This window comes from Carcharhinus amblyrhynchos, chromosome 5 (assembly GCF_965287045.1).
Source record: "Carcharhinus amblyrhynchos chromosome 5, sCarAmb.v2.hapA, whole genome shotgun sequence".
NCBI classification, from domain to species: domain Eukaryota; kingdom Metazoa; phylum Chordata; class Chondrichthyes; order Carcharhiniformes; family Carcharhinidae; genus Carcharhinus; species Carcharhinus amblyrhynchos.
This window is the reverse complement of record NC_137328.1, coordinates 68,048,001-68,068,225: the sequence shown is the minus strand read 5'-3', so window position 1 is coordinate 68,068,225 and position 20,225 is coordinate 68,048,001. Positions and strand designations below refer to the sequence as shown.

At 38.5% G+C, this 20,225-nt stretch overlaps 1 protein-coding gene across 3 annotated transcripts in view; it reads left to right on the top strand.

Moving 5' to 3' along the window:
- Positions 1-20,225, top strand: part of sncaip (synuclein, alpha interacting protein) — a 164,002-nt gene that overhangs the window by 61,671 nt on the left and 82,106 nt on the right. For all 3 annotated transcript variants that reach the window (XM_080188959.1, XM_080188957.1, XM_080188958.1), the window contains one exon: positions 8,392-8,495. In XM_080188959.1, coding sequence (XP_080045085.1) covers positions 8,439-8,495 — 57 coding nt within the window. In that variant the 5' untranslated portion in view covers positions 8,392-8,438. The remainder of the gene's footprint in view (positions 1-8,391; positions 8,496-20,225) is intronic.

Sequence of the window (20,225 nt, the reverse complement as noted above, 5' to 3'; positions counted from 1 at the left end):
GCAAGGATATTTTGGCCTTGGAGGGAGTGCAGAGGAGGTTTACTAGGCTGATACCGGAGTTGAGGGGGTTGAACTATGAGGAGAGGCTGAATAAACTAGGCTTGTACTCGTTAGAGTTTAGAAGAATGAGGGGAGATCTCATTGAGACATATAAGATGATGAATGGGATGGATAGGATAGAGGTGGCGAGGCTCTTCCCGCTCAAAGGACAGTAGGACTAGAGGGCACAGCCTCAAGATAAGGGCGGGGGGGCAGTTTAGAACGGAGTTGAGGAAGAACTTCTTCACTCAAAGGGTGGTGAATCTCTGGAATTCTCTGCCCGTTGAAGTGTTGGAGGCTGCCTCGCTAAATATATGTAAGACGCGGGTAGATAGGTTTTTGATAGGCAAGGGGATTAAGGGTTATGGGGAGAAGGCGGGAAAGTGGAACTGAGCCACGACAGATCAGCCATGATCTTATTGAATGGCAGGGCAGGCTCGAAGGGCTAGATGGCCTACTCCTGCTCCTATTTCTTATGTTCTTATGTTTAGCTTCATCTCTTGAATGCAATCTAACTTTGTTTCATTTTTTCATTATTCTGAATGAGCAATAACAAAATTATTGTGGTTATTCATTTTGGGAGCCTAGTCGATTCTCAGTCATTTCTTTGGCATTTACTTACTGAAGCATAAAAGCATTTAGTTCAAAAAACTTTCCCGTCTATCATGCTTATCAAGTAAAATTGGTAGGTTAGAATGCATACTATATGGGGTTCAGAAGATTTTGCAGTAAGAATAAAGACAGCTGTTTGCATTGAGATTCTGCAGTTTATCTAAAGTAGCTATTTGTATGTACTTTATGCTGTAAGTGTGTTTCAGTTATAGTTATAAGCTTTCTTTCTGTGATGAATGTTTTGTTTTGTCTTCTGCTACTTAGTAATTGTTGAAATCATTTTGTTAACTGGCCAACTTTACAAGGTAGATCTGTTCAATTTGGTTGTCAGCCTAAGTGCTACCTTGTCTCAAGGACTTGCGTTTATGTGGAATTCTAGAAGAAATGTTGCTTTAAAATGTTATTGCTTGACTTTGTACTTGCTTACTCCTTTTAACAGTCTAGTTTTGTACTTCACTGAAATGTGAAATTGAAGGATTTGCTTTTATAACACTTTGTTTGTATAGATAATCCTTGTGTTTCTCGGCACAACATTGAGGGCCGAAGGGCCTGTACTGTGCTGTAATGTTCTAAGTGTGGAAAACTTAATTAAAATACAACAAAGTAGGAAAACATGAGCCATTGTCATCTGGGAATTGGGACAGCTGGATACTAGCAGATTCGTTGCAGACCAGATCAACTTGTTCAACTTTGGCAATATCAAATTCAAAACTTGCAAAAGGGGAAATCTAGAAACTTAACTCTTCCATTCCGTTATATTCATATAAGTACCACTAATAGACATCAGAATGGTGTACGAAAGAGGGAAAAATATTTGTGTCTGCGTGTGATTTGGGTGGGTTAGGTGTTTGAAGCAACTAAGTAAAAAGTTACAATGCTTAAGCACAGTTAAATTGCACACATTAAAAAAGCTGTTAAAATACAGCTGTAATCTGTTTTATCTAGAAAATACAAATTCCCATTATTTACATATTAGACATTTTGTCAGATCTTGGCCTCTTAGTAAGTTCTTGGATATGTAATTATTCATCTGTCTGACCTCTTTCTTGACAGCCTCTGCATTTAGCCCCTGGGTTTGTAGGTGATGGATGAAATGTGCTATGACAGGATAAGTGAAAAAGATTCTGCTTGGAATTATCTGAGCCTTGGGTCACAATAGAAAATGAACTTCCAAAACAGGTACCACAATGAGAGAGATTTACAGATCAGAAACATGGAACATCTGATGGAGAAGATGACAACAATTTACGTGTTTGTGAGTGGCATTATGATCCCCATCAGGACCGATACCTTTTAAAAAAAAAATCCTTGTAATGCTATTAGAAAGAAAACTATTGGACAAGATTTAATTTTTACCAAACTTTTTCTGTAACCAGTATAATTCAAAAGTTCATTAATAGGTGAAAGATATTTCAAATAAAAATAGTCAATCCACAAAATTACATTTATGCCCTGTGTAGTTAAAAAAAACTTTCACATTACTTCCTGCACAAATGTGGCACCACGAGAAATCTCAGCGTTTCTGACAAGACCTTTGTTTTGGATCTCATATTTATCATCCAAACACATATTCAGCAGCAGCCTTATTCCATCTGAAGTTTGCAGACATGGTTATTGCCAACGAGATCCCAGTTGATGTTAATACTGGGCAAGTCAGATCCCAGAGTGAAACATGGCTTGATAGATTTTATTTTTAGAAATCATGGAGGTAACTTACTGAACAAATTCATCAGAATCTGTTGATGAACTTTTAACTTGGAGATTAAAATATTTATGAATGAACTATATTATACCAATCAAAAATGTTGGAGAGAGACTTCAATAAAACCACAAGGAGATGATTCAATTTCCTAATATTACTTTTACCCAGCAGTATCTTTATAGACACATAACCCAGTGAAGAGTTACCACTAAGCTTGACACAAAGGCATCCTGCCTGGGACTGCTTCACATGCAAATGGTTTTCTTCCACACATTAAGTTCACCGTTTCAATGGCAACACCACTAAATTGATCGTATTGTTCAGTCCTATAGCTAACTTCTGTTAACTACTATTCCACTAACCTTGTACTTTCCTGAGAAAGCTGAAAAATTCTTGCCTTCTTTCTCTGATATGCACTGAACTCTTCCCTGTATTTCTCTGTATTTCTGTGTCACTTGGGCTACTGTGTCTAGGCAACAGCCCAGCTTTTTCTACTTCGTTTTTTTTAATCAAAATCACTGAACAGTTTAACCACTTTTCAACCCATTTCAGCCACAGGGCCATCCAAACTTTTGGGCACCAAAGCTACCTACCTACTTGGGACTGAAACTACTCCACCTTCCTTAACACAAAATGCACACACACATACATATTTGGTTGCATAATAAAGTGCACATTTCTCATTCGGATCACAACAGTCCTGATGACATAACTTTCTAGAGTTTCTACTTAACAAATGACTGAGAAACACACTGGTTTTTTGTTTGAGCACTCCTGGTAAATCTACCCAGCTGTTTATTGTCTCTAGCTACTCGTACAGCTTTCCAGAATTTAGACCATTTTAACCCACTTGCACAGGGTCTCCAAGTCTCCTTGTCTCCAAACAGAAAAACTGACCTTTTCCTGAGAGAGGTTTGCTTCCTCTCACTAAGATTTGGTTTTCTGAATTGTCTGCCACAAAACTGGACCCCATTGCCATTGGCTTTCTGTTTACCTGTTGTTTCCTAGTTGTTTATCCCCATGGCAATTCCAGGAACCTATTGATGTCATACTCAGCAAACCAATTAACGTGCTTTCAAAATACTTCCCCATACACTTTGATGGGCGGCACAGTGCTTAGCACTGCACAGCGCCGAGGACTTGGCTTCGTTTCCTGGCTTGGAACACTTTGTGTGGAGTATGCATGTTTTCCTGTGTCTGCACAGGTTTCCTCCAGGTGCTCTGGTTTCCTCCCATGTGAAAAATGTGTCGGTTAGGTGCATTAGCCATACTAAATTCTCCCTCAGTATACCCAAACAGTTGCCGGAGTGTGGCAACTAGGGGATTTTCACAGTAACTTCATTGCAGTGTTGTTGTAAGTCCACTTGTAACACTAATAAATAAACTTTAAATCTTAAGAAGTTTATCTTAAAAGGGAACGTTGCACAAATGAAAATTACTGGATTTTCCCAAAGCGCATGGGTCATCATAGTTGTTATCTTTGGCAATCAACTTGTGTGAGCAGAGGCTTTGCAGTACCTCCAGCATTGACAAAGCATGGACACAAACGACGGGAGACTGCCTGGCTCTGAGCCTGTTGACCCTTAAGATGGCAACAGCCAGGGACTTGATGAATAACAATTTCATCCTAATTAATTGTGCCAGATATAGAAGATATGACATTGTTTCCGGTTGGCCTCTGCAGTGGGAAACACTCCCTGCCCTACCCCTGCTGCAGACTTAGTCCCAGCTGGGAGAATTCCACCCAAGGTTTCTGATGAGAAGTTTAATAAGGCATAGTCTGGTCAGACAGACACACATCTATGCTATCAAGGAGAAAACACATTGCCTAAGAACATCTGCTCTTAAGCCACATATAGGTGAAGATTGGCCCTGAACATTCTATCTGAAAAGCTCTGCTCTGCACTTTTACTATAGTATAACAAGAGAAATCGGATACTGTGGACGTTAAAGCAACAACAAATTAATTCCACTAAACTACCAGACATTTTTTTTCAGTGTGCTAAAAGGATTACGGGCTTGTACTATTTCAATTCTTCAGCCTGAGGAAAAGCATGTGTAGTAAAAACGCTTGAAATCATAAAACATAAACGCATGCTACCTTTATGATGATGATGTGTGTGTGTGTTCTCATGGTCGTGATTGTGTATATTCGGGATTGTCTTCAATCAGTAACCCTGCTGGGTTTGCTCGTGACTTTCTGGGGAGTCCCTCGCCATGACCAAAAGTTCTGAAGATTACCCTGCTAGGATTAAGGACTTGTTGCTGGTGAAGAACTTGATCCACTTGAGCAAGATCCACATGTTGTCTTTCATATGAGACCCATTGACAAAAGACAGAAATAGGAATAGGAGGTCAAAATAACTGAAATAGTATGGGAGTTTTGATTTATTGGGCATTGGCACTACTACTCGGGAAATAGAGAACTGCTCCCATGGGACATGCTCCACAAAATCAGGGCTGGGATCTGTATCCTAGTGAATTGAATGATCACTGTAGTCGATAAGGGTTTAAACTCATGAAGGAAATTGGTGGGGGAGAGGTGTTGGGAGAGAGGAAGATTCAGCAAAGAGTGAATTCAAAAACAGCAAGAGAAATTTCAAGGCTGTAGAGATTTTTAGTGGTTTAGGTGAAAATAAGCACAATGGGAGAGAAAGGGTCAGAATCCTTAATAAAAGTAATGAAGCATTAACATCCAAGCTGCAGACGGGAAAGACATTGAAGTGAAAGGTATTACAATGCACCTTAACATGCAAAGCATTCAAAGTAAAATAGATGAGCTAATAATACAGAAATGAGTGGGTTGAGCTAATAATCATTATGAATTCATAGGATTAGGCATAATATATTTGCATTGGTTGAGGATTATGTTGAAAGACAGTGAGCAGAATAGAAGTAAAAGGGTAATTTTTGTGTTGGCAGGGCGTAACTAGTGTAGTATTGTCAGGATCAGAGCTTAGACCACAGGTTACAGAATCTCTGCAATGCAGAACGAGGTCATTCAGCCTATTGAGTCAGCACCGACCACTATCCCACCCAAACCCTATTCTCATAGCCCCACCTATTTATCCTACTAATCCCCTTGACACTAGGGTTAATTTAGCATGGTCAATCAACCTAAGCCACACGTCTTTGGACTGTGGGAGGAAACTGGAGCACCTGGAGGAAACCCACGCAGACACAAGGAGAAAATGCAAAATCCACACAGATAGTGACCTGAGGGCAGAACTGAACCCAGATCTTTGGACAGTGAGGCAGCAATGCTAACCACTGTGCTGCCTGATGTTTACAATGTGTATCAGTGACACAGATTATGGGACTGAGGATAATGTAGAGGGATGAGAGTGGCCAATGACAGAAAGGCCTGAATTATTTTGTGACAGGAAGTCATGTAACTAAGCACTTCTTTATACAGCTATGAAAATATTTCTACGTTACTTCAAGTGGGTGTGATTATTAGACTTCAAGTGGGTAGAAACATTAGCTTCCATTTGTTTACCTTCTGATACCATCAAGACTATGGACCAATGCATTGCATAAAATCACCAAAGTAATCTCAGCATTTAGTATAATTAGTGCATGTAATACAGGATGAAGTCCATACGAGCAACCAAACTTAACCTTAATGGATTGTGTACATGCAAAGCAAAGGACAATGGCAGGTCTTTACAAACCATTTTTCAATTGACTGCATTTTAACTCCCCATTTCTCAAGGCATTTAGGGATGGGCAACAAGTTGCTAGTGACGACCACACCCTGTTATTGAATATGTATATGAAAAAAGTCCTGTAAATTAATGTGATCCTAGTCCTGCAAAAACTAAACATCAACAGAGCAGCATAGTAGTTAACTTTCACTGATGGGGTCATCCAGCAGGTCAGAATAGAGGCCTCATGCACTCTCTCGTAGTTTCAAGTTTCTGCAGATCTCTAAACTTTGAATATACTTTGTCAAGAAAAGTTTTCACTTGCTTTGTTTGAAAATGTTATCGAATACATGATGTGTGACAAACAACACTTTCACAATGAAAAGCACAAGCAGCACGGTTCTGCTTTTGAATCAATCTGAATTTATTATTCTAAGAAGGCTGACTAGGTAACTAACTTTGCTTTCTTAGGAGCTGACATATTGTCAATTGTGCCCCTCAATTTACAGTGGAAAAGATAATGACAGACAACGTCAAACACAGTGTGCTGTTCTGCATTACATGATATAAATAGAACATAAATAAAACACAAGCATTTACTGTTGAAATTCTATACATCTTTTATAAATGTAAAATACCTTTTCAGGATAAATAAGTGACAAAATATTAGATTTAGAACAAATTGTGCCATTAATTGGACTCATACCATAGGTTGCCAACCCTGATATAAATCATAAATAAAGATTGTAAATAGCTGAGTGAGCATGCATGCATCCTGTGCATGTTTGCTTCAATCTATGCAAAGATTTAATTTTAAAATATTCCTGCCTATGCACAATTACAGTCAAATGCTAGACTGTAGGGGTTAACCAACTCTGCTAAGCTGACTAATTGTAGTTGGCTTGACTACAGGCAGAATCAGAAGGCATGATAGGTTAGCTAAAAATTGACTGTAATCCTGAATAGTACGCAATACAGGCAAATAATAGCATAACAGCAGCTGCAAGGATTGTTTTTCTAGGTGGACACAGCCTGCGAAAAACACAGCGTTTGGATTTCAGTGCACTGTTTGTTTTAGTTCAGTTCAGTACAGTTCGAGGGCCTGCTCAGAAGCCAGTCTCCAAGTTCACTTTTCTTTTGCTTCTGTCATGTTAATTTTTTAAAGTTTTTTTCAATAAAAGAAAACTATTTTAAAACTCATACCAAGTGCTGTCCTCTTGTCTGTGCAAATGAATGAATGGACCCAACACTGAGGCTCCAGCATTCCACTATCCACTGTCTGTCAACTTGAAAAAGTCCCATCTATGCCCACTATGTGTTTTGTATACCTTAACCTGCCCTCTTATCCATACCAAAATGCTTCCCAACTCCGTGAGCTCTTGTCTGTTAATCTTTGATTTGGCACCTTACCAAATGCCTTTCGAGAATCCAGGTAGACTACACCTACTCATTTCCCTTTATCCTACTAGTCACACCTTCAAAAAACTTGTAATAAATTTGTCAGACAAGATATCCTTTAGTAAAACCATGTTGACTTATTCTAAGCATAGTATGCTTTACTGAGTGCATTGTTAAAATTTTCTAATAATAGATTCAATGATTTTCCCAGCAACTGATCTTAGGCTAATTGGCCCATAACTCATTATTTTGTCTCTCTCTCCTTCCTCAAAATACCATTTAACATTTGTCAGCCTTCAATCTGATTGGACCATTCTTGAATCTAAGGAATTTTGGAAATTGTAGCTAGCACATCCACTTCCCTTCAGCCATCTGTTTTAGAACCTAGGGTGTAGACCATCAGATCCCAAGGATTTGTCAGATGTTCGTCCTTAAGTTTCTCAAATGCTTTTTTTCTGCTGATACTTCTTTCCTTACTTTCCTCATTCTCTATTGCCTTGAGGTTATTTTGCTATGAAACTTGTGTCTTCTGCTATGAAGATAGATACAATGGCTGCAATTCTCCCATCCTGCTCCACTAATTTTTTAAGCACAGTGAGAATGTATTTTCTACAGGAGGAAATTTAAATTAGTCTTTTACTGAAGTTTTATAGCCATCTTTTAAGCAACAATAAATTTCTACACACAACAGATCTACAATGTCTTTGAAAGAAACTTGAATCCAGCTCCCACCTGCCTACCCAGTTGGACATGAAGGGTCCAGCTCCATGTTTTTTGGATAGCAAGAAACTCTTTTTGGCCTGGCCAATGTTTATTCCTTCAAGTAACTAAAAATACTTCATACTTGGAAAAAAATTAGAATTGTCTGCAGTTTGTAACTCCTAACTTCATTCAAATGTATTAATATTTTTGGGTCGCACGAAATCTTAGAAAAAGTAAGATTAGTCATGTATCTGTAATTGTGTTCTTACAGTATGATTTTTGTATTTCCAGGATATTGTACTCAGTAAGAAGTTGCCCAAAATGTGCTTTGACGAAAAATGGATACTCCAGAGTATTTAGATTTGGATGCAATAGATTTTAGTGATGATGTAAATGTAAGTAATATTTTCATTATTGTATAATGTTTATCCTGTTTTAAAATACTACATTGTCAGAAATACTTGAACATTAAGGTGGGCTTGTCATCAGTTTTATTTTTAAATTTTGGTCAGAAAAGTGGTATGTCATTATTTGCGTACAACTATCTTTTTCTCAAATTCATTTAAAATCTGCAGAGTTCATTTATCATTCACAACTCATGCTGGATTAAGTAAAACTGCTAAACTAACAAAATAAGTCTTAAAACCATAATTTTTCAGGATCTGCAAGATGCATTAATGACAGCTTCAACTTTTAAAGTTTTGATTATTTATCTTAAAATACTTGAAACTTAACAGGAACCAGGTAGTTTTAAAAATGCTTCACGGTTTTACAGATCATGATCTTAAAGATGTCATTCTGACATTTGAATCCATACGCACAAGATATTGGTCAAATGTCAGATTTTCATGGAATATTTGTGCAATTTGTTATTGAATAGTCAATGCATGTTCTGTTCTTTTCACAAAAGCTGGAATACCAATTGTGCTATAATTATTTCTCATGGGTTTATTTTAAATTTGCAAAATCATTAGTCCTATAAGTGAAAGACAAATTTGCCTTAGGGTTTTTGATCAGTAATTTCAGGTTTTTCTTTTTAAGTGCTTGATTGTGCTAATGAGGAATAAATTATTCCCTTTATCCTCAACGGTAAAGAATTTCTTACTTCAACTTGCATGAAGAAAATATAGTTTCTGTCTCGGGTACTAGGCCTAGACGTAAGTATCTTACTAGAATGAGAGACCTGTTACCAAAGCATTTTGCCTTGTAGTTATTAATATAAATACAAGAATACCAAATTTCAAATGATCACAATTTATACAAAAGGAGAAAGGGGTGCTGATTGGTTTAGCTGGGCCAGGATTTATTGCCCATCAACTAAGTGGCTTAACTAGACCATTTCAGAGAGAATTTAAGAGTCAACTACACTGCTGTGGATCTGGAGTCACATGTAGACCAGACTGGATAACATTGGTAGAATTTGGAATATATATATTTGAATTATTCACCAAAACCCTCTGTCCTTGTTCATGGTTGGGATTCTCTGGTGCCACTGAAAATGAATGGCGTTTTAGCAGAATCGCTAAATTTTTCGTTCTCACTCGCAGCAGGACAACCACAGATGAAATCAGGAAATTCACCCATTATGTTAATACCTGCTCAATTATAGTAAATATAAGTTTTCTTAAGGAACTATACCATAGAAGTGAAACAATTCCTCTTGTTAGTGCATTGCATCATCTCTCTGAGTTGTTCTTGAGCTGAGAATATTCTAATAACCTGGTTTAAGTGTGTCTGCGTTGTTCAGGTAAAACTAATATATTTACACACCCATGATCACTAACTTCACTCCCTGCACAATCTTTGACATTTTCCTTTCTCATGCGATCTGTGGTTCTCTATCTCTGCATGCCCCCACCCCCTAGTTCCCCTCCCCCAACCTTGGTTATTAATCTCTATGCCTATCGGGGCGAACCTGTTCAGAAAAGTTTGAAAGATATTCAGTAGTTAACTTCAACAGGATATCTGGAAAAACCATACTACCAGGTTTCCCATCTGGAAATCATGACTCCTGCTTTCTTCATAGTCAAAGTAAATATCAGAGTCTCAATTCCATTGTTTAGCTGCAACCTTTAGCAACAGCAAGAGAGCTATGAGCAGAGTCCAGGAGTGAGCTGTGAAATTTCCCTAAACTTGGTCCTGGTGTGAAGATGCATTGAAATACTAAGCAGACTCAAGTATGTAATCTATCAGTAACAGAGTTGTATGTTTACATGTCTACCTTGTCCACAGGTTGTTTGATTTGATATCATAAGTGGACCTGTGTATTCTTTTTGTATGATGGATAAGTAATGTTGACGTTTATGTTTTAAATAAAGGTGGATTGGAGAATGAGTGGAATTGACTTCAAGATCATTGTAGCTAGAGATTTCTAGTAAACAGTAGAGTTACAGAATGTTTACAGCACTAAAAGAGGCTGTTCTGCCCATCTTGTTTTGTTTTTCTCTTCTCTTCAGATAATTATCCAATTCCCTTTTAGAAACCATGATTGAATCTGCCTTCACCACCTTCCCAATACAGCACATTCCAAATCCTAACCACTTGTTGCATAAGGAGTTTTTCCTCGTTACATCATTGTCTGTTTTACAAATCACCTTAACTCAGTGTCCTCTGGCTCTTCGGCCAGTGGGCATATTCCCATTTACTGTGTCGAGAACCCTCATGATTTTGAACACTTCTATCAAATCTCCTCTTAATCTTCTTTTCTTTAAGAACAGCCCCAACCTGTCCAGTCTGTCCCTGGAGCTGAACTTCTTCAACCCTGGAACCATTCTTGTGATCCTTTTCTGCAACTTATCTTAAGGCTTTTACATCCTTCCTGGAGTCCATGACACTCCAGTTGACGGCAAGCCAGTGTTTTATATAAGGTTATCATGATGTCTTGTTTTTGTTGTTTGTGCTCTTCCTTATGAAGGCCAGGATCCTGTATGCTTCAAACATTACTTTCTCAATCTACTCTGATCTCTTTAATGATTTGTGCACATAGTGAGGATTGATGGAGTTTTATTTTCATATCAAAAAAAGTGGCTGCAGAGATAGTGGATGCATTGGTTATAACCTTTCAAAATCCCTTAGATTCTGGAATGACCTAGGTAGATTGGAAAGTAACTCATGTAACACCTTTATTCAAAAAAAGGAGATAGAAAGCAGAAAACTGCTAGTTAGCCTAACATCTATTACAAAGAAATTGTTGGAGTTCTTTATTAAGGATATTACAACAGAATACTTAGAAAATCATAAAGTGATCAGGTAGAGTCAACATGGCTTTATGAAAGGGAAATCGCGTTTAGCTAAATTTATCAGAAATTTGAGGAAATAATAAACAAAGTGGGTAAAGGGTAACCTGTAGATGTGGCGTACATGGATTTTTTTAGGAAGCATTTGATAAGGCATCACATCAAATGTTACTGCACAAGGTAAAGATTACGTGGCGTAGGAGGTAACACATCAGCATGGATAAAGGTTTGATTGTGAACAAGAGTCAGAGACTAGGGCTAAATGGGCCATTTTTGGGTTGGCAACCTGTAACTCATGGAATACCACAGGGATCAATGTTGGGTTCTCAACTATTTACAATCTACGTCACTGACTCGGATGAAGGGACTGAAAGTATGGTAGCTAAATGACGCCTAGATAGACAGGGAAAGAAGTTATCAAGAAGAGACAGAGAGTCTGCAAAGGGAGAGACAGGTTAAGTTAGTGGGAAAATAATTAGTAGATTGATATTATGTAGGAAAATAAGAACTTGTCAAGGTGAGTAGTAAAGCAGTGTACCATATAAATGGAGAGAGATTGCAAAACTCAGTAGCACAAAGGGATTTGGGTATCCTGGTACATGAATCACAAAGTGTTCATATGCAGGTACAGCAAGTGATTAGGACAATAAATGTTTTATAAGGTGAATGGAATATAGAAGTTGGGAAGTTTTATAGGGCTTTGGTGAGAATCTGGAATACTGTATACAGTTTGGTCTTCTTATTTGAAAAAAAAGTTAGAAATAGTTCAGAGTATGTTCACTTGACTCATTCCTGCGAAAGGGGCTTATCTCATGAAGAAAGGTTGAACAGGTTGACTTACTCCCTTTGAGGTTTAGAAAAGTGAGAAGTGATTTTCGGAATATGTAAGATCCTCCGGGTACTTGATAGATAGATGCCAGGAGGATCTGTCCACTTACGGAATAGTATAGAACTAGAGGAGACAGTTTAAGAATATGATGACATGGAGAGAATTAGTTTCTCTGAGGATTGTTAGTATGTGGAATTGACTTCCCCAGAAAGCAATGGAACTTGAACATTGTCTAGTTTTACGTTGTATAGGTTCAGATTTTTAATGGACAAAGGAGTTGAGGGTTATGGGGAGCAGACAGGTAAATTAAGACCACTACCAGATGAGATATGATCTTATTGAATGGCGGAGTGGGCTGAATGGCCTACCCCAACTTCTATGTTTAAGGAGCAGTATGCTAAGTTCATAATTGCTGAAACTTAATGATTTAATGGGCAGCTGCTTCCATACCCAAAAAAAATCAAACCAGTCCGTCCTTCGATTCAGCAGTGCGAATTGTTTATATTTTACAAGTCTGTGGAATGGTCAGACTTCCTAAGATTGTTTACAGCTGCAAAATTTGTTGGTTGCTAAGCATTTGTGGAACAAAGAAATTGGAATCAACCCAGCACAATTTTGTGCACCAGAGAATTTTTTTTTTGCATGGTAGCAGCTAAATACAATAGGAACTTTAAAAGCAGAGAAGACCCAGAGAATTAAATAGATTGGATTTTCATCTTTGAGGTAGGTAGCGGGAGTCAGGACAAATCCTGATTCCACAAAGCTGCCTCAGTAAAAAGTAGGTGTAAGAGGAGCAGTTTTCATTTGGGTGGGGGCAGGTACAGGCTGGAGTCGGACATGCCAACCCTGGAAACAGTGTGAAGGCTGGCCCAAATGTGGAGGCGAGCTTTTCACAACTTCGACCCTATATAAAATGACACCAGTCACTCAGTGTGAAAAAATGAAGGTAAAAGGTTACAAGGCTGTGTAGGAGGTGACTTTAAAATACTGTCATCTGAAAAAATGTTGTAAATGTTGGTCAACTGGTTGTTAATGCTGCAAGAGATAGTCCACCCATGGGCCTTCCATAGGAAGGTTTGGAACTAACACATATGTAGAGGATCCATACAGTATTCATTCACGGGCAAAGATCCACTTCAGCGAGCCATGTAGATGGCTGCATCTTGGCAGCTTTAGCAGGTCATCACAATGTACAGCAGGTGAAATGAGCTGACCACAGGGCTGGTCTGAAGATCCTTGCGTACATATCCTTAATAACTTGCGACATTCTGTTTCACTTGAAACATTTCCAAGTGTGAGCACTCAAAAGTGCCTCATCCATAACTTCTGCAGTTGCAAGCTGTCATTGCAAACCTGCGTGATTCCAAGGGAGTAGTCCAGCAGGATCCTTTGAACTCCAAAACAGTTACGATCATTGTACCTTCTATATTCCAAAATAATTGAAATGGAGACAACCTGTCAGCAAAGCCTCATCAGGAACAACTTCCTTGAAGGAGTATGAATGGGGTCATTTATCCCATTAGCAAAGCATCTGGACAATCTTGAGCGCATTTTTTCACGCGTACTTTCTCTCATGCACTCTCTCTATCTAGCAAATTTACAAATTTTAAGCCCTGTCTGCTGTTAACTATCCGTGTGCAGCAGGCAGAGTAAAGAGTCAACCTAGCAGCTGTTGTCACTAGAAGGAAAGATAAATCAACCATCAACGTCTTCACCTCGACATTAAATCCAGAAAGTCAATCGAGTTCAGTCGGAAGCCAACCAAGTCACCAATCTTCAGGACCATATATTTTGTTAATTTTACGCGACTATAAATTGCATTATCTGTCTCCCCTATTTATAATTTATTTATATGTAAACTTGAGTCTGAAAGTTGGATGGTTAAGTACAAGAAATGCTCTCTTTATAAAAAACTAAGGAAACCTGTCTGTGTCTTTTACAGTCGCAGCATGTAGACAGTTAAACAGTCATTGAAATAGCAATCAAAGCCTGTTGCAATTACCTGCTCATAACTGAAATATGGGGGCTGCATCCATAATTACGTCAAATTGATTCCATGAAGTATTTTAGTAATTTCCACACAAACTTTCTTGTGGTTTAAAGTGCTAAAGAAGAGTGAGACAGGAATAAAAGGATGAAGAGAATTCCAGGAAATGGAAAGAAAAGTAGGAAAGGGACAAAGGGCAAGTTAAACTAAATAGGAAAAGGTCCCCTGTGCTCAGTGAAGAACTGCTAGAGAGGAAAATCACCCTATCTCAGGACCAAGTGTTAAGTTCTTCAAGTACTCACAATTGATGCCAATGTTTAATGAAAGGTGCTATGGAAGCATTTTTTTGTCTTATTTGAAAAGCGTGAGGTTTATTAAACGTGAAAAGCCCATGAGGTTTATTCCTTATACTCTAATGAGAATTCATCCAACTGAAAGATTAACCAAAAACGCCATCTTAAATGCATATAAACTGAGGTGTACCACCAAAAAATCCAAATGTTCCAAAAATTGCCCAAGCTAACTTGCAATAGGTTTGAAAGGGTTAAATAATTTGCTTTTGACCAATGGATATGGATACTTCACAGAATTGTTACAGTGCAGAAGGAGGCCATTTGACCCATCATGTCTGTACCAGCTCTTCAAATGAGCATTATGGCTTCATGCAATTTCCCTACCTTTTCCCTGTACCCTTGCATATTGTTTCTATTCAAGTAATCATCTAATTCCCTCTTGAATGTCTAGATTGAACACAGTACTCTAGTTATGGCCTAACCACCATTTTATAAAGCTCCAGCAGAACCTCCCTGCTCTTAAACCCTATGCCTCTGCTACTAAAGGCAAGAATATCATATGCCTCCTTAACCACTTTATCCACATGTCCTACTACCTTAAATAACTGGTCCTTCTGATTCTCCCTGCTTCCCAGGGTCCTGCCACTCTTAATGTATTCCCTTGTCTTGTTTGTCCTGCCTAAGTGCCTTACTTCACAGTTACCTGGATTGAATTCTATTTGCCAGCAATCAGCCCATCTCTCCAGCCAGTCTACATCCTCCTGTAACCTAAGGCTATCCTCCTCACTATTTACTATCCTACCCATTTTCTTGTCATCCACAAACTTACTGATCAACCCTTTTCCATTCAAATCTAAATCATTTATATAAACCACAAACAGGAGGGGCCTCAAGACTAATCCCTACAGGATCTTACTGGACACAGTCTTCCAGTCTGAAAATACCCCTCAAACATCACGCTTTGCTTCCTGCCACTCAGCCAATTCTGGATCCAATTTGCCAAATTTCCTTGGATTACATGGGCCCTTACCTTTGCTACTGGTCTCCCATGTGGAACTTTGTCAAAAATCTTCTGTAGACTAAGAAGACTACATCAAATGCATTTCCCTCATCTATACACCTGGTCATCCCTTCAAAAAATTCAATCAAGTCAGTCAGACATGACCTACCCTTAACAAAGCCATGCTGACTGTTCTTGATTAATCCCTGTGTCTCCAAATTCAGACTAATCCTGTTTCTCAGAATTGCTTCCAATAGTTTCCCCACCATTGAGTTTAGACTGATTGGCCTGTAGTTTCCTGATTTATCCCTTTCTCCTTTCTTAAATAATGGTATCACATTGGCTGTCTTCAAGTCCTTCAGTACCTCTCCTGTGGCCAGAGAAGAATTGAAAATTGTTGCCAGCGCCCCTGTTATTTCCTCCCTTGCCTCACTCAACAGCTTGGGATACATTTCATCTGGTCCTGGAGATTTATCTACTTTTAAGCCTGCCAAACCATTCAGAATCTCCTCTCTGTTAATTTATTGTATTACAATCCTTCTCCCTGATTTCTATACCCTCTCGTCCCACTCATTAGTGAACACTGACACAAAGTATTTATTTAGAACTCTACCTTCGTTCTCTGGCTGTACACACAAATTACCACTGTGGTCTTCAATGGGCCCTACTCTTTTGCTAGATATCCTTTTGCCCTTTAATGTACTTGTAAAACAACTTAGATTTTTTCTTTATTCTACCTGCCGGTATCTTTTAATGTCCCCTTTTTGTGCTCCTAATTTCCTTTTTAAGTTCTCTCTTGCATATTCTACACTCCTCTGGGGCTTCTGCTATTTTGAGCCCTCGATGTCTGTTATATACATCCCTTTTTAACTTTATCAGTGCTGTGTGTCCCTCGCTAACCAGGGTTCACTGGATTTGTCGATTTCCCCCCCACCCCCCATTTTCTTTATTGGAACATATTAGCCCTGTACAGTTCTTATTTCCTTCTTGAATACGTTCCACTGTTCTGTCACAGATTTACCTAAAAGTGTAAGTCCACTCTGGCCAAATGGTATCTGATGTTATTAAAATCAGCCTTCCCCCAGTTTAGAACTTTGGTTTCTGGCCCATTTTTGTCCTTTTCCATAACAATCTTGAATCTAATGGAGTTATGATTGCTGTTTGCAAAATGCTATCCCACTGAAAACTTCAACCACTTTCCCAGCTTCATTACTGAAAATGAGCTCCAGGACCTTCTACATACTGGCTTCCAAAGTTCTCCTAGATGCATTTTAAGAATTCTGCTCCCTCTAAACCTTTCACACTATAACTATCAGTTAATGTTGGAGAAGTTGAAATTCTCTACAATCGTGACCCTATTACTTTCCTCTAAAATTTGCCTACATATCTGCTCTTCTATTTCCCTCAGACTGTTAGAGGGCCAATAAAACACTTCCAGCAATGCGATTGCTTCCTTCTAGTTTTTAAGTTCTATCCATATGACTTCATTAGAAGAACCTTGTATGATGTTGTCTCTCCTTGCTACTGTAATTGATTCCCTGATCAAAATTGCACCACCTCCTCTTTTATCTCCTTCCCTGTCTCATCTGAAGATTCTACATCCTGGAATATTCAGTTGCCAATCCCGCCCCTCTCTCAGTTGTGTCTCAGAGACAGCAATTACATAGTATCCCCAAGTTTTAAATTGTGCCCTAGATTCGTCTGCTGTGTTCGTCAGATTCTAAACTCTGTAATGAAACTCATGAGCACGTGGCACCAGAAGTAATCCAAAGATTACTATTCTCTGGGTCCTGTTTTTTAATCCATTTCTTACCTCCCTAAATTTTGCGTACAGGACCACATTCCTTTTCCTACCTGTATTGTTGGTATCAATATATACCATGATTTCTGTCTGTTTGCCCTCCCCCCTTCAGCTGTTCAGTGACATCCATGCTCTGGAACCAGGGAGGCAACGTACCATCTTGAAATCATAGAATCCCTACAGTGTAGAAAGAGGCCATCTGACCCATTGAGTCTGCACCGACCACAATCCCACCCAGGCCCTACCCCCATATCCCTACATATTTACTTGCTAATCCGTCTAACCTACGCATCTCAGGACACTAAGGGGCAATTTTTAGCATAGTTTTTAGCCACACATCTTTGGACTGTGGGAGGAAAGCGGAGCACCCGGAGGAAACTCATGCAGACACAAGGAGAATGTGCAAACTCCACACAGACAGTAACCCAAGCCGGGAATCGAACCCAGGTCCCTGGAGCTGTGAAGCAGCAGTGCTAACCACTGTGCTACTGTGCCGTCCCCTTAGTGGCCACAGAAATGTACAATCGAATCCCTTACTACTATAGCCCTGTCGTTCTTCCTCCTCCCCTCCTGTGCAGCAGATCAACCTATGTGCCATGAACTTGGCTACCACTGCTTTCCCCTGCACGGTCATCTCCCCCAACATTATCCAAAACAGTATGTCTGTTAGAAAGGGGGGGTGGCCACAGGGGACTCCCGCACTGTCTGCTTCCCTCTACTGTGCCTGGTGGTCACCAATTCGTTTCTGCCCTTTAACAAAAAAGTATGCTTATTTAAGAATGCTATTAAATGACGTCCCTCACATTAATTTTATTTCCTTTTCCCAATTTGCTTACTTTTATTACTTCATTCGTATGCTGTTTCTTAGTGACATTAAATTCAGAATCAAGGCCATCTCCCAATTGCATGCTAATGACATGTAGTTCCATCTCCCCACCACTTTTTCCAACCTCAAAAACATTTCCATGTTCTCAGTCTGACATCTGATTGTGGAGAAGGTGCAATTATCTTCATCTTAAACAGAATATGATGAACTATATTCTATCTGCTTCCTTGACACTAATGCCATCGCTATTTCTTACCATCTTCTTAGGTTGAAAACGGTGCTATCTAGGCAATACATTTGCTTTAGATAAGTGAGTTTCATACTTTTCACACCTGTCTGCATTAAATTTAATCTGCCCACTTCATATTTCTCAGCAATAAATTTCATGATACTTTCAAATTATTGTATATTCAGTTCAGACTATAGCTTAACTAAGGGGTACTAATTCGATAAAGAATTAGGGTATCTGTATATCAAGTTTTTGCCCTATGAGTCTTTCCTCTTTTGTAGTGTATCCCTCAGTCCCTTCTCTTTCCACTTGCCTTCAAGCTATTTATATTGCTCATTTAATTTCCTAGCTAAAATTATTCTGCTGTTACTTTTTAGAAGTATTTGTTGGTTTACCTCTAACTTACTAATTTATAATTTGAATTCTAAACAATAATAATTAATTGGCATGAGTCATAAGATTGCATCCATCATGTCTATGCCTGATCGTGAAGAGATATCCACTTAAAATCCTATTCCTCTGCAATTTCTTATATCCATGTAATTTTCTTTTGTAAATATTTTTCTAAATAATATTTTGTCCATCTCCTTCATAATCTTAAATCTTCAACTTCCTTACCTTGATATTGTCTATATTTTTCTTCAACTCCACCCTCACTGGGGATTATTATAACCATGGAGGGTAGTTTAATGCTCTTGCCATTACAAGATTTTCCTGTAATGTAAGAATTTTGGCCACCATGTTAAATCCCCTAAATGGGCCAATTGAAAGTTGCATTCTTTCTGGGCTTTACTTGGATTAGTTATGCAATTATCCAGAAAATTCAGATTGACTCCTATTGTATAAGTTTCTTGAACCAACAAATGTAATCAGTCATATTTTATACATAACTGATGATTACTATCCCAACTTGAAATGTTATCTAGTTATTTTTAATATCACAAAATCAATCATTGTAATCTTTCAACTACAGGCATCCAGAAATTTTTATTATTCATACATTATTCTGAACTCCTTTTGGAAACAATATGAAGTTTATTGTTCTGATTAAATATAGAAAAATAAAAAGCTTTATAAAACATTCTAGTCACCCAAACTTTTATGGCAGAAATGTATATGTGTTTATTTTGTGTGTGTGGTGTGTATCTTTTAGGGGGGGATGTGTGTATTATATTGCTAAAACCACTTCAATTATCATATGGTGAGATACATAATGCAGTCTGCGTAGCATCAACCTTACTTTCAATTTCACAGAAGTTTATGGTAGCAAGAAAATCAGTGGTCACATTTGGTATCTTCACAGTTTGGAAACATAAGTTTGTTTAAGTCAACTTTTTTTATATTTTCGATATTCATGATGTGAAGCAGAAGGCAACTGATGTGTTCTTTCAGCTTCCGGTTTAGTGCGATAAACTTGGTAAAGTGTGTATTTAGATTACTATCATTAAAGCATATAAAGCTTCTCTTCTACAGTGAGTGCATAAAAATGTATGCGTAGTAGATGTCTATTACTTAAAAGAACACCAAAATTTATACAAAACTTGAAAACATTTTCTTGTGCCAAACAATTACTTGTTAAATTAGATGGTTCAGCATATTAACTACTCATGGGTTGCAAAAAATGATTTCATTTGGAACAATCTGGTCGCCTCACTACAGGAAGGATGTGGAAGCTATTGAGAGGGTGCAGAGGAGATTTACAAGGATGTTGCCTGGATTGGGAGGCATGCCTTAGGTTGAGGGAGCTAGGTCTCTTCTCCCTGGAGAGACGAAGGTTGACAGGCGACCTGATAGAGGTTTATAAAATGTTGAGAGGAATAGATAGGGTGGATTCTCGGAGGCTATTTCCCAGGGCTGAAATGGTTGCTACGAGAGGACACAGGTTTAAGGTACTGGGAAGCAAGTACAGAGGAGATGTTGGGGT